This window comes from Buceros rhinoceros, unplaced genomic scaffold, assembly GCF_000710305.1.
Source record: "Buceros rhinoceros silvestris isolate BGI_N320 unplaced genomic scaffold, ASM71030v1 scaffold18941, whole genome shotgun sequence".
NCBI lineage: Eukaryota > Metazoa > Chordata > Aves > Bucerotiformes > Bucerotidae > Buceros > Buceros rhinoceros.
In genome coordinates, this window is record NW_010393930.1 from 99,629 (window position 1) to 113,258 (window position 13,630).

The 13,630-nt window shown below is 40.3% G+C and overlaps 1 protein-coding gene across 1 annotated transcript in view; it reads right to left on the minus strand.

Annotated features, from left to right (window-relative positions):
- Positions 1-13,630, minus strand: part of TIAM2 (T-cell lymphoma invasion and metastasis 2) — a 92,274-nt gene that overhangs the window by 72,238 nt on the left and 6,406 nt on the right. The window contains exons 3-5 of the mRNA XM_010145070.1: positions 11,330-11,765; positions 5,561-5,733; positions 4,375-4,599 (exon numbers count right to left, since the gene is read on the minus strand). Coding sequence (XP_010143372.1) covers positions 4,375-4,599; positions 5,561-5,733; positions 11,330-11,765 — 834 coding nt within the window. The remainder of the gene's footprint in view (positions 1-4,374; positions 4,600-5,560; positions 5,734-11,329; positions 11,766-13,630) is intronic.

The following is a 13,630-nucleotide window of genomic DNA, read 5'->3' on the forward strand; positions in this document are numbered from 1 at the left end:
TTTTAGAAACATTTTTAAAAAAAAAAAAAAAAAAAGTTATGTTCGGTGTAAAAAGCTAAAGACCACTACAGGAAGGGGAAGAAAGGTACTAACAGATTTAACAACTACCTGGAGTAAACAGACCACCTGATCCCCTTGTATTTTTATGGCAACAGATACACTACTTTTCTTTTGAGGACACATTTGAAAACTTCCATAAAAAGTATCTCCAAGCATGTGCCTGTTCTTCTCATTACTGTCTCATCATTTCAGTGCCTGCAAGTAAATACCTCAGTTCATAACCCATCTGATAAGTAAGTTAAATATCATGTGCACAGAAAATATGAATCATATCAGAATCCTCTGAATAGCCTGGAAAACTTGATTATACAACATACTAAAATTTGAAGAGAAAAACCCAGAATTCTTTCAAGCAATTATTCTTCATACAGTTGTTCTAAAGAAAGACAACAGAATGGATTTATGTACCAAAGGCATAAAGAAGTACACATAGAATTGCGATGCTCTCACTGTGAGGTAGATTTTCCATCCCGTTAAAACCAGTTTTATAGGCACAGACAGCCCCACTTTTGACTTAATGTGCAATAGTTTGTTAAAAGAGCTCCAAACAAATGCCAATAATCCCTTTCACTAACTTCAGCAGCAGTCAGACAGGGCTTCATATTGACAGCAAACACTGTGATTTCTCTAGCACGTTAAACAGCAAGGAAAACTAAAATTTTTTTAAAGATGAGCTTTTAAAATCATCTCAGTCTCAGGGGATTCACAAACTTGCTACCTTTCATCCTAATTCTCTTCAGTTTAGGGGATGTTACATGCTGGGGGAATAACACCATGTACAACGTATTCACTACATGTAGTAAGGTAAACACATGTAGGTAGTATGTGCAGACCTGGGATTTCCAGCCATGTCACCAATGGCCTACAGGGACTGGCTGCTGTAGGCACGCTGCTCTCATAGATGCCTCACTGATCTATTCCAAACTGTCCAACGATACCAATAGCTATGTGAAGGGCCGCCATTTTCTCTTAAACAGTTACTAAGTCTATTATTATTACTGGACCCGTAAACCCAGATAAAGAGAATCCATCCCCTTTGGTGCACAAGACTGAAGAAATTTCTCAACCAGACTTGTTTGTTGGACACCAAAAGGAAGTACGCATGCACATTAAAATACCTATAGCAATTTTAGTTTTTAGTTTTCTTACTGCAACTGCCTTTCAGGTGATGGTAATTGAGAAGCAAGAAAAGGTTTTGCTTGCTTGTAAAGCACTATGAATTACTAAGTCTTCATCAGAGAAGTATTGGGTTTAAATCAATACAGATGTGAAAGAAAATAAAAAGTTGAGGTTAGGTGGTTGCTTTTCAGAGGAAGAGAAGAAAGGAGAAAAGGATATAGAAAAAAGGAGAAAGGATATAGAAATTGCAGTTTCCAAGATAATTCCCGAGTGGAAATAAATTAAGACTGTTCCTTGTCTTTCTACAGAAAAAAACGACCATGGTCCTTCTGAAGTCAATCACACTATTTCCGTTGACTTCCAAAAATATATCACCAGTGAAGTCTTCCAGCACAGGATGTAGGGCATGCTTATAAACTACAGTATTGGCAATCCAATATACTTCATCATGGAGGAATCATAACTGCCCCATGATTGAAAACACCACCAAATTTACAGAAAACCAAACCCAGGATTTATATTCCTCTTGTAACTCAAAGTGGGCAAAAGTCAACTAAACAACCACAGTTACTAAACCACTCAGCTACATATATGCAAACTCTTCCCTCAGAAATAATATTTTTCTAAACTGTTAGCTTACTAAGTATATTAAGAATTTTCAGTTACTAATTCGAACAACATTTTTTTTTCCCTTTGCAAAAGCCAATCTCTGAGACACCAAATCAAAAAATTAGGAAACCCAGAATATCTACTGACTTTTCTGAAGTGACTTTGCCAAAAAACCTTCAGCAATAGTAAGGAGAGATTTTCTGCAGATCAAAGGGATCAAGACTGGAGAAAAGGCTCATTATAAATGCTTTGTTTGCTAACTAGTGGATGTTTGCACATGATCCATCTCATTCTTTGTTTCTGGTTTGCCCTCACTCAATGTTTTGAGACATTCCTAGACAGAAGGTTAACAGGAACAAATCTTCTGCAGCTCTAGTGTTGGATTTCAGTTCTAGCAGAACACGGTCAGCTTATTCCAGGGACTCAGCTGGAAAACGATGGCAGTTTTTCAAGGACAGAATAACTAATTAGCAGATGTTAAGAGAGCATCATCAATATTCTTCAGCTGACTCTAAACTACTAGCATCAGTATCTAACAGGGGGTTAGAGTAAATTAAGTTTACATACATCAGGATTTTTCCTCAGTGCATCACGTTACAAAACACTAAACATCTACAGAAATCTGTATATTCTTCTAGGTCTCAAAACATATTGCAATAAAAGGATGCTCAACATTTTTCCTCCTCCATTCACCTTACTAGGCTCTGAACCATGGAATAAAGTGACCTGGAATTGTATTATGAACATCTGAGCACTCAAAAGGCTTATGAACATCTGCACCACAATTCCCTACATAAACCTGCATACCTTTTTCAGCCCTGCTTCACACTTCAGACTGAAGTGTGCTACAAGAGCTTGACAGCGAAGTCAGTACCAGTCAGTCTGTCCTTCAAGTTCAAACCAATATAGTAAGAACCTTGAAGATTACAAGCATCAAATTCTTGAAACCAAAAGTGTTTCACTAACCAATGAAACATAATTATGCTGCATCGGATCAAAGGAAACAAACTTTGGTTGCTGCTCAAGAGGCCATAATGTGCAGCCTAAAGGAACGACGGAGCAATAGCTACACTGAATGGAAAGGCAGATAGGGATGGGCTCTCAAATACCAGTCAACAAATTCAAATCACCAGATTTCAACAAATTCAAGTTAACAGATGTCTTCTGTTAATGGCCTAATAAAATAAAAGATACAGATGACAACCTCAGTCCACAGACCTATCAGGCTGGACCACTTTAGTACTTGAGAGGCTCTGTGTAGTGACATCTTTGCCTAAAGATGTCACTAAGCATATCTAACTAAAGCATCTTTTGCCAGTTGCTGCCTACAAAACTGGGGAAATGGGCAAGGTGTCAACACCTCAAGATGTACTTCCACAAGGTATCACTGGAGTGATTCCTGGTTCGCATGCTAGAAGTGAGAGCAGAGTAAAGCTTGATGTCTGTATACCACTGTACAATAAGGTGATCATTTTCACTGAAGAACAGTTCTAGCTGCTCAGTCTGTCCTGAGCTTTTGTCTTAGGGACAGCTTGGCTAAAATCCCAAGGTACATAAACATCATGAACACTAAATTTTGGGGCAGTTATTCTGGTTTTTGGTTTAAGAACAAATCTTAGTGGTAAATCTTCCTCAGCACTAAGCTGCTACTTTAGCCAAGGTTCAGGCATTCCTATCACCTTAATATAAAAATGTGATCAGAATAACACACTGGGCATTCAGAAGCCCTAGTCAGATTTGCAGAGAGAAGCAACTGATGACTCAGCTAATTTCTTGCTGCAACAAAACAAAATTAGCCTAGACACAAGTTTGGATACAAAAATTTTGGGTAAAGATCTTGCCTTTAGTGTGTTAGCTCTCCCAAGCTAAGCAGCAATGAGCCTGGGCTTATATTGAGATAAAAAATTCCCAGCATGCAACAGGAGAGTACTGTTAGTGACAGCATCCATTTTTTCTCTGAATTGATACTGATATAATGCTCCAGTGGCTGTCAGTGTTACTCATGGCAGTGCTTTTCCACCTAGGATAGAAAACTCCAGTCTTGACTTATTCTCATTTAGACTTCTATGGGGCTTTTTAAGAAGCCTAGCTGAGCCTGGCCTTCTAGTCACGACTCATTTCAGTTGAAGCACTTGGTTTTGTCAGCCTCAGTCCTTCCTCTAATTTTATTTGGAAAAAGTGCTCTTCATGTCCTGCCTTTAAGATGCAGAACAGTGTTGCTAAGTACCCATTCTTATATCTCTGCTGCAATTCAATAATAATTAAACTATTCACAGAACATATTGTATATTCCATGGTATGCCATGTAACAGCCAGATATTATTAACATCTAAATATATCATAAAACAGTTAAAAAGTAATTATATTTTTCCAGAGAAGAAAAGAAACAGCTTTGTGCTCATAAAACAGCTTTGAGAGCCTACCTCCTGCGCCGCTCTGCATTGCTGTAGAAAGCTGGCAATAATTACAACTACTGTGCCAGCTACCCCCAAGACAATTACTCTCAGGCCTAGAAAGCACAGACACTCAGAGTTCAAAGCAAGAAATAATGATAAATATGTTCACATAAAATATTGTTTCCAGTACCTGATTCTCTATGGCCTTCCTGTTTTTTGGATCACTAACAATTGAGAGCTGCAACTCTGCCATCTTTTTCATCTTGCCATCCATGTCAATCTTCTGGAAGAGACTCTTGGTTTGATTTTTCAGCAGCCTAACAGTGTCCTCTTTTCCAAGCTTCTTCGCAAAGAGGGAAGCACAGGCTGAATGTATGGCAGTAACCCAGTTTTCCAGATCCGTCTGGGTTGTTGCCTGTGAAACAAAGCAACAGCGCAACATTATAAGCAGACAAGAGGAAGAATAAAAAATAAAAATCAGCAGGTCTATCACATGAAGTGCTTGACAGGTTCCCTGCGATCTCAGGCATTTTATCTTGGAACAAGTGAAATAAGGTTTTATCTTTCAAACTGTGCAAATAAAGGAAGTGTGAGCTTTTCCTGCTCTCAGTCATGACTCTCCTCCAGCCTTTACCTTCTGCTTCTTAGACCTGCAAGGTCTGAGAGCCTCAGGAGCACAACAGAGCCCCATGAGCTCCACACAGGTTTCAAAGATAAACCCTCTCTTCTGCAAGTAACATGGCAACAGAGAGGATTTTACATGTAAGGTCTGAGGAGAGGTATTTGCTTGATTAAAAATGCCAACTTAGTGGAGAGGACAGCAAGGTAAACAGAATGCACCTGCATAAAGTGTCTTTGGAGATATTTACAAGTGTGCCCATGAATCAACATGTTTCTGTGCAAAAGTTCCACATAATACTGTTCCTTATTAACATTTCCAGTGGTGCAATTAAGCACCCAAGATCTTTAGATTATTTTTAGCCTCCTTTTTTGAATGTCTTGCTCAAGAAAACCCTCTCTGAGGCCAGCGGATTCAAGGTTGACTGCACCATTCTGTACGGGTGGAATGCTAAAGATGTGGGGAAAAAAACTGATAATAAAGCTGATACTCTAGAAACCTATAACAACCAGATATCAAAAGTGTCTTGTGGATTTCTGAACCATAACTGACTGAGTCAACTGATGTAATATCATGTACCTAAAGTCATATTATACACTTAAATCAATATTGTAACAGTGAAACTATACTATTAAGTCAAAGGCACAAGCACGATGTTTGTGTGTGCATGTGTATATACAATCATATACATGCACGTGCATACTCACAAACACATCCTACAATGGAAACAACCACAGTTACATACAGACATAGTTACCTGAAATAGGTAGACATCTCCAAAAGAATTGCTGAGACAGAACACGTTTTCTTTCTTGGGATGTTCTGGAACAGACTGAACTATACTGTCTTCTGCAAACAGGGCATATCGAGGCAAACTGCTCTGCTCCATTGAGTTCCTTCCATAGGTCTCATAAAAGAGAAGAGTACAACCTTTACAGTTCAGAGGGACGAAAAATGTAAGGAGAAAATAAGTTCTGGGTCTCTCTTTTGAGTTATTTTATATTAATGCTTTTGTATATTAAGACACCCTTCAGTGACAGGGAACATCAGTTCTGGCATCTTTTGAAATAGAGAAAAAAGGAAGATCTTCTAAACTGGAAAACAGGAAAAGTTAATGATGAATTTGCCAATGAAAACTTGGAACAGACATCTAATAGGGACACAACAAACATCCACTGCCTTAAAACATAAAACAGGATACCTCAATATGGAAGTGTTCAAGGTCAGACCGGATGAGGTTTGTGTAACCTGATCTAGCGAAAGAAGTCCCTGCCCACGGCAAGGGTGTTAGACTAACTATCTTTAAAGGTCCCTTCTGACTTAAAACATTCTGTGATTCTATGAATAAACTCAGCTTATTAAAATGTTAAAGCACACAGAAAATATTAAGACTTGCTTAGTTAAATCGGCTTTTGTGTTTCTTTAATAAATTCAACCAACTCTTTCATTACAGCCACCTCAAAAATCTTTGTATTTGTTGAAAAGATTTGCAGAAGCTTTTGTCTTCAAACAACATGCCTAGTGAATAAACTTCTCAAATTTAAGCTGGATTTGCTTCAAACTACCTTCAAATTGGAGACCAAAACAATTCTGAATAATTTAAAACAGTTTAAAGGGCTGAGTTTGAGCACGTTCAGTCTCGTAGATAGTGTAAAATCTAAGGTACAAAACTTGTATCCAGAAAACAAACTTCATCCTTGATGATGACAATTCTGAGTGTAAAAAGAGAAATTACTCCTACAGGACAGCAGAGGAGATTTGATCCCAGTGCCCAGAAGTATGACTACACTGCCACATCGCCCTTGGTGGAGAAGCCCTCAAGAAGGGCCTGTGTTCATCCTTGCCAGCCTTTCGTTCCTGCCCCACATTACAATCCACCTCCTCTAAGATGCAACAATTTGCTTGTTCAAGGGATCACAGACTAAAATGCATTACTAAAATAGTCTAGTTATAAACTAGATATCTCAATAATTTTTTAGGCTAGCTGTTCATCCAGAGAAAATAAGTAAATAAACCTCACTTTCAACCCTGGGAAACGCAGTTTAATAACAGTTTAACCTGAAAGAACCAAGACCGGGTTATAAACACATTTTGAAAACTGAGGATAACTTAAGCAGTGAGAAAAACCTGAGGCTGATGGTGGATTCTCCAGCAAGGTAAGCCTTCTCCAAAAGGTAAGCTCCAATTCATTCAGGAATTAATTTAGAGGAGACCTACAGCAGCATTAGAAAGCAATAAGACTACATGATCACAGTGGTCTCTAAGGACCTAGTAATCCATGAATTTATTACTGCTGTAAGCCCTATACATATGCAGTTGAGGACTTGAAATTCCATCAGTACAAGGATTGAGTTTGCAAAGGCTACAGCATTGTCATCCCTTTTTGTGGTTGTTTTTCCTTCAAATCAGAGGCACCACAAGACAGGGCAGCAGCAGAACTGACATTTTGGGTTAGCTTTCTGTTTTTCGGGCTGTTGCTGATTCTCTGTGTGACACACTGTATGCATATGCAAATATGCCGACATGCATGGCCCAAGGGCACATAGCAGAACCTAAAGAACAGAAATGTTTCCTCTGTGGATGCTTTTAAAAGTTAGATAAAACCAGATTTCAACCTTTATTTTAGTAATTCTCAAACATTTACACATAACACTATGTATAGACATCATCCAAAGCGATGTAAATTTGAGGAGAGCTTCCTCAAATGTCAAATCTGAAATCAGAACTAAAATCAAGGTTTTTTGGATTCTATCTGATAAAGGGGAAAGCTGGGTGTACTAGGGTTGCAGGACACATTTGCTGTGAAAAGTTATGAGGTACAATACACTGGTTCTCATACAGCCCAAATCTAAAGTGTATGAATGGATCTCATCATTCTCCAGTACCAATGAATGTTCAACAGTTACAAGACAAAGGGAAATATATATTTCACAGGCTACTGCCCAAATCATCTGATGACTGAAAAGTTTACAAAGGAAGGAATCCAATAAATAGAAATGTCACTATACTACTTAAGTGCGCGCTCCAGTACCAATGAATGTTCAACAGTTACAAGACAAAGGGAAATATATATTTCACAGGCTACTGCCCAAATCATCTGATGACTGAAAAGTTTACAAAGGAAGGAATCCAATAAATAGAAATGTCACTATACTACTTAAGTGCGCGTTTTCCTATTACTGTCCAGAGCATCTGACAAATTAATTGGTGTAAGAGCAAATCCTATAAAGTTGGTCCTATCCTTTCCCTCAGTGGCCCTCATTTGATCTTTATGACATAGAACACTTGGAGATCTCTCCAGCTGGAAAAAAAAGGATATGGTTTGTTACACTCATCATATCAGGCATGGTACTTCTGTCATCATTTCAACATAATGGGGCAAACCAAACTAACAAAACCAAGTCTCCTCTTAGGTTTGACAGCAGCAGCAGGACTGTTCAACCACTTCCACTTCTGCACTTTAGGAAAGCGCAAATTCAGTTCTATTTTAAACTCCCATATTTCCCCTATGTGTTATCAAAAAGGTAACTAGAGATATGTTGGTTTTTATCCTGATAGTTTATATGTACATAAATAAAAAATTTTGAAGAGCATGCATACATGTTCAGGTGTATGGCACCCCAGGTATATCTTCAGGTCAAGACACATGATCCCTGGAAGCAGCTAGTATCATAAACTCTGACAGACCCACTGGACTGAATATCGTCCGAGTATTTTAATCAAATCTTGAACTGAAGGGGGAGGACAACAGGAAAGCTATTTCCCTGGCTAAAATAAACTAATTAGACAGGACAGATGGAAAAGAGATCCTCTTGTTAAAGGGTTACTATTCAAGCTCACGTCTTGGTGGCCATGAAAGTAGTGCAGAGGCCTCAGGACACGTATACTTTGAAGTCTAGCAGGTAACCAGATGGTTACAAGCCTTCTGCATATTTATAATTAAACACATTTCAACTGAGTGAAAAGAAACATGCTGATCTCCATTTGCATATGTGGCTATTTTAAGCCGTAATTTTAAATATCTTGGCTATTTAAACTTCAAGAACAAATTAAATACAGATTTATTCAAAACCCTGTATAAGGGGAACCAAAGCAAGCGCCTTGATCTTGATATAGCATATTATGAAAACAGAACTACGCCTTGATATTCAGACAGGCAGGTTTATTTTGGCATCAGAAGTCTCGACAGGACAATAAAGGTATGAGATCAAGGAAATGAGGAATGTATATTTAAAACAGCTAACAAAGCGGAAGAGATCCTGCATCATGAACGCAGCCGTATCACCCATCCAAAGTAAAAAGCATTGCATATAACTCTTCTTATAATGTTAGAAGTTAAAGCTTTTTACAAATAATTTTATTATTCCTTTTTTATAGTGGGGGAAATTCGGGTAGCAAGAAAGGACATGACTTGTTCAAGGTCTCAAATCAGCCAATTTTACAGCAAAGAACCAGACACAAAGCACTGAAATTCCTTCCTAGAGCTTCCTTATCCCAGAAATGCACAAACTACTTTTATATAATATACTTCAGTTTAGAGTTTTGATAGATTGTTTACAAACTTCTTCAGTCTTAAAAGAGGCAGATCAAACTTACATTCATACTCTGTAACGCAAACACATTCGATAAGAGGGTGGAAGTGAGATACTGCTTTTCCCTTTGTATACACGGCTTGTAAGCATGAATCATGCTATCTGATAATCAGTGTAAGTGATTTAAACTGTTAAGACTGCCTACAGTTTGATCCCTTGATAACAGTTCTCCGAATTATTAGGCAGAATTGCTAAATTCTTGTGAGTTCGCTTCTTTTGAATCAGCACTTGTCCTCATCAAGGACAACATTTCCAGTACTTGGTGTTTGCTGTTCATTTTTCTTCAGGCCTACACCCATGTAGAATTTTGAAAAGGGCAACCTGTGGGAAAGTTATTTTCTCTCCTCCAGTCCCAGATACGCTAGGAAATTATTAAGCTTCATCATTTCCTTACTCATTAACTTAGCATTGTATTTAGTGAAAGGCAAATCCTTTGCATGCAAATCAAAAGAAAAAAAAAAAAGAAAGCCTATGAACTCACCCATTAAATTCCTCTTCCTCCCCACAATAGATGTTATTTTCCTTCTCAAACTTCGTGACACCCATAGGTTTTTTGCAGCACACCTACCTGCTTGATTGCTCTGAGACATCAACATGCGCTGCAAACACAGCGCTGAGCACAGCAATCCCACCAGAGCCCAACAGCAGCAGCCCCCTGTAAGTGGAGTGACTTCCCACGGGGACTGCTTCACAGCAGGAGCAGTGGGGGAAAGTTGGGAAGGTGGGCATGACAAAAGCCGGAAGAGGTTGGTGTTGTGGGGAGCAGGCAAGGTGAAAGACCATCCAGGGAAAGGAAGCAGACTGGGCGAGCCTTGGGAGCGGTCCATGGCAGCCAAGACTCAGGCACTGCAGGGCTTCCCCTGCTGCTGCTGCTTCACAGAGTCACAGAATCATCTGATTGGAAGAGACCTTTAAGATCATCGAGTCAGCTGTTCACCCTGCACTGCCAGGGTTCCTAAACCATGCCCCTCAGCACCACATCCACCCATCTTTTAAACATTTCCAGGGATGGGGACTGCACCACCTCCCTGAGCAGCCTGTTCCAATGTTTCACAACCCTCTCTATAAAGAAGATTTTCCTGATATCTAGCCTAGATCTCCCCTGGCACTTGATGCCATTTCCTCTTGTCCTGTCACTTGTCATATGGGAGTAGAGACCAACCCCCCCGTCTCTACAACCTCCTGTCAGGTAGTTGTAGAGAGTGGTAAGGTCTCCTCTGAGCCTGCTTTTCTCCCGACTAAACAATCTCATTTCCCTCAGCAGCTCCTCATAAGACTTGTTCTCCAGACCCTTCACCAGCTTTGTTGCCCTTCTCTGGACATGCTCAAGCACCTCAACATCCTTCTTGAAGTGAGGGGCCCTGCCCTGAATTGCAAGCTTTTCTGTGTAAATGCTCTAGCATTTCACCTCTTTGTTATGTTGCCACCTGAAGCACTGGAAATAAACTGCACATTTCTACACTAACTTACCCCAACTTCGAGCAAACCTCATAGCGGAGCCCAAGGAACTGTTCACCTGTGAAAGGAAACTGGGCACCAGGGACCTCTCCTGACCCTTAAATTTTTACTCCTTCTGAGACAGAGGTGTAACTTCTGTACTTTCTCATTTTTGGTTCAATTTGCTATTTGACCTCCAAACATTCAAAAGCATCTTCTAAACCCCCAATTCTGTGTGAGGACAGAAACTGGGAAGTCAGACAATTCCCACTATGATGAAACACAAGGCTGTATGAGCAATGCCAAAGACATGAGCACCACCTCGAGTCAGAGTGCTGCTTAGGCACATGCTCCACTTTAAGCATATAGACCATGTAAAGTTAGGCATGAACTTCTGATCCCCCTAAACCTGCTAACAGAAACCAGTATGAAGAGTTAATGAGACACAATGGAATCAACTGCTGCTGCCAAGCCAAAGGAGCAACACGATGCTTTACCTTTGAGTGTGACCCAGTACTGCTTCCACTTCCGTCGTGTGACCAGCTCCAGCTTCTTCTCCTTCTGCAGGGTTACCAGGGGTTTAAAGAACAGCCACCCTGCCTTGCGCACCACTCCTTGCTCTTTCTCATACAACAAATCCAGCTGCTCCAAGCTGCTGAGCGACTCGCCGCTGGAGTCCTCTGTTTCCGAGGAGGTCTCAGTGTTCTCCAGGTTCGTTCTGCTCATCTCCAGCTCCCGCATGAAGTTTTCATATATGTTCTGCCTCAGGGCATCACTGCTGACTGCATTGGCAGACTCACTTCTCTGGGACAAGACATGGCTGGAGCCAGGTGACCACACTGAAGTGGAGAGCTGCGATGGTGCCAGCAAATCCGTAGTAAAGTTGTCCATTCTGCTGTCAAAGTATTCACTCCCATCTTTATACTTTGGCTCCTGTGCAAAAAAGGAGTTTGTCAGAAATCAGTCACCAGAGCTACGATGAAAAGACACACCTCAGCTTGCATTTAGATTTGTTTCATGTTTAGTCATAGCCAGCTCCTTCATCAAGGGCCACTTCTTTTCACCATTACATCATAGGCTTTGCCTTGGCAGCCACTGACACCATCAATGCCACCACTCACAGTTTTCTCAGCAAAACCCTATTACACCCAAGCCTCTATGTCTGCAAGCTTTGGTAACTCAGACATCTGCAAATAATCTTCAAATTCACTAGTAACTACTGGGGCTTCTACTCACTGAAACTCAAAGGACTCCCGGAGACAACTATACCCTCCAGCTGAAACCCAGGCACCATGCCTGTTCAAGTATAAGCGGGAACAGTGTCACAACCAGCTTCTTTATTATTACAGGGTTTTCAATACTTTGGTAACACCCCATTTGTGTGAGGCAGCTACATTTAGCTTCAGCACAGCTACACTGATTTTACCTCTACTTTATATTCGTCATATAAACTGTGTTTAACCAACACATAAAAAGGTCAAAAGTCGAGAATGTTTTAAGCTTGTTAGTATCGACCAATTGACAAAAATCTAATCTAACAGAAAATGTGATTTAAAAAAAGAAAGACACACTTGCTGACTGGCACAAATCCAGTCCCCACACTGCAGAGGTGTGTGTTTTCTGACTTGCCTGAAGCCCCCCAGGAGCTTGACTATCTCATCAAGCACCAATGGACTTTACTTCTAATTGCATTGTGTAACTTCATCCCTTCTATTGAGAGGGTTGGCCAATTTCATTTGAAATACTCAGGCCTGATGGTATGACTTCAACCTTGCCTTGTGACATGGATGCTAACACAGGCCATTTCACTGCTTGTTGATGCATAACTTTGTTGGCAGATTGGGTCTTTTTTTTCTTAAGCTTTTCCTAGTAATGTGCTGGCTGCTCCCAACTCTCCAGGCTGCAGTGATGGACAGGGATTTTTGTACTACCCAAGATGAAGCTCCTTGGACTAATTTCACTGTCAAGAACCATGCCATCCATCCTAAGAAGTCAGTTATTGTCCTCCTAACTCAAGCATTGCTGGTGCTATTTAAAAGCAACCAAGATTTAAGAACACACAACACAAAAAAAACCTGCTGCCTTTTTCAGTAGAAGTGTGAAGGAAGAGAAGAGATGGCAATAAACAACTCAAGAAGTGAAGCTATTACCCTCAGAAATAATAAAGCTATTACACTTTCAAGTTTAGACTGCCTCTCTAAAAGCATTTATTTGCTCATAGGCCTCTGTACACGAATAAAGTAAATAAGCCTTCATCTCCTGTGAGCTGCTCTCACCAGCAGCTTTGAAAGCATCTACTTTTTTGTCCCTTTGCTTCCTCCTTGATGCTCTTCAAAACTGCAGCAGGAGAGCTGTGCTGTGTTTTGATAGCATCATGACCTCCAGGACGCAGCCAAAAGCAACAGTGGGATTGTATGCCCTCCCAGGCGTCTCCAGACACCACACTTCTCGAGCAGCAGGACACTGCTGGTCACAGCCTCACAAAAGCCAAATTGAACTGTAACCTATGTTCTCTTACGGTACACCAAAGTTTGAGTCTGGCTTTTCAGTTCACTGTGTCAGGCGACAAGGATCCAATTCTCCTGGTAATGCAGCACTTTCCTCAAATCTTATTGCAGAGTGTTAATCAGCATTCTCCAAAAGTAATTTCTTAAACACCCATAGTTTCAGTTTTTATATGGTAAAGGGAAGGAAACTGGGGGGAAGGCAGGGAAATAATCACGTGTAAGGTGTTTATGCCTACAAAGTGACCACACAACATGGATCATACAACTGCGCCAGCCATCTGCAGTTCAGCA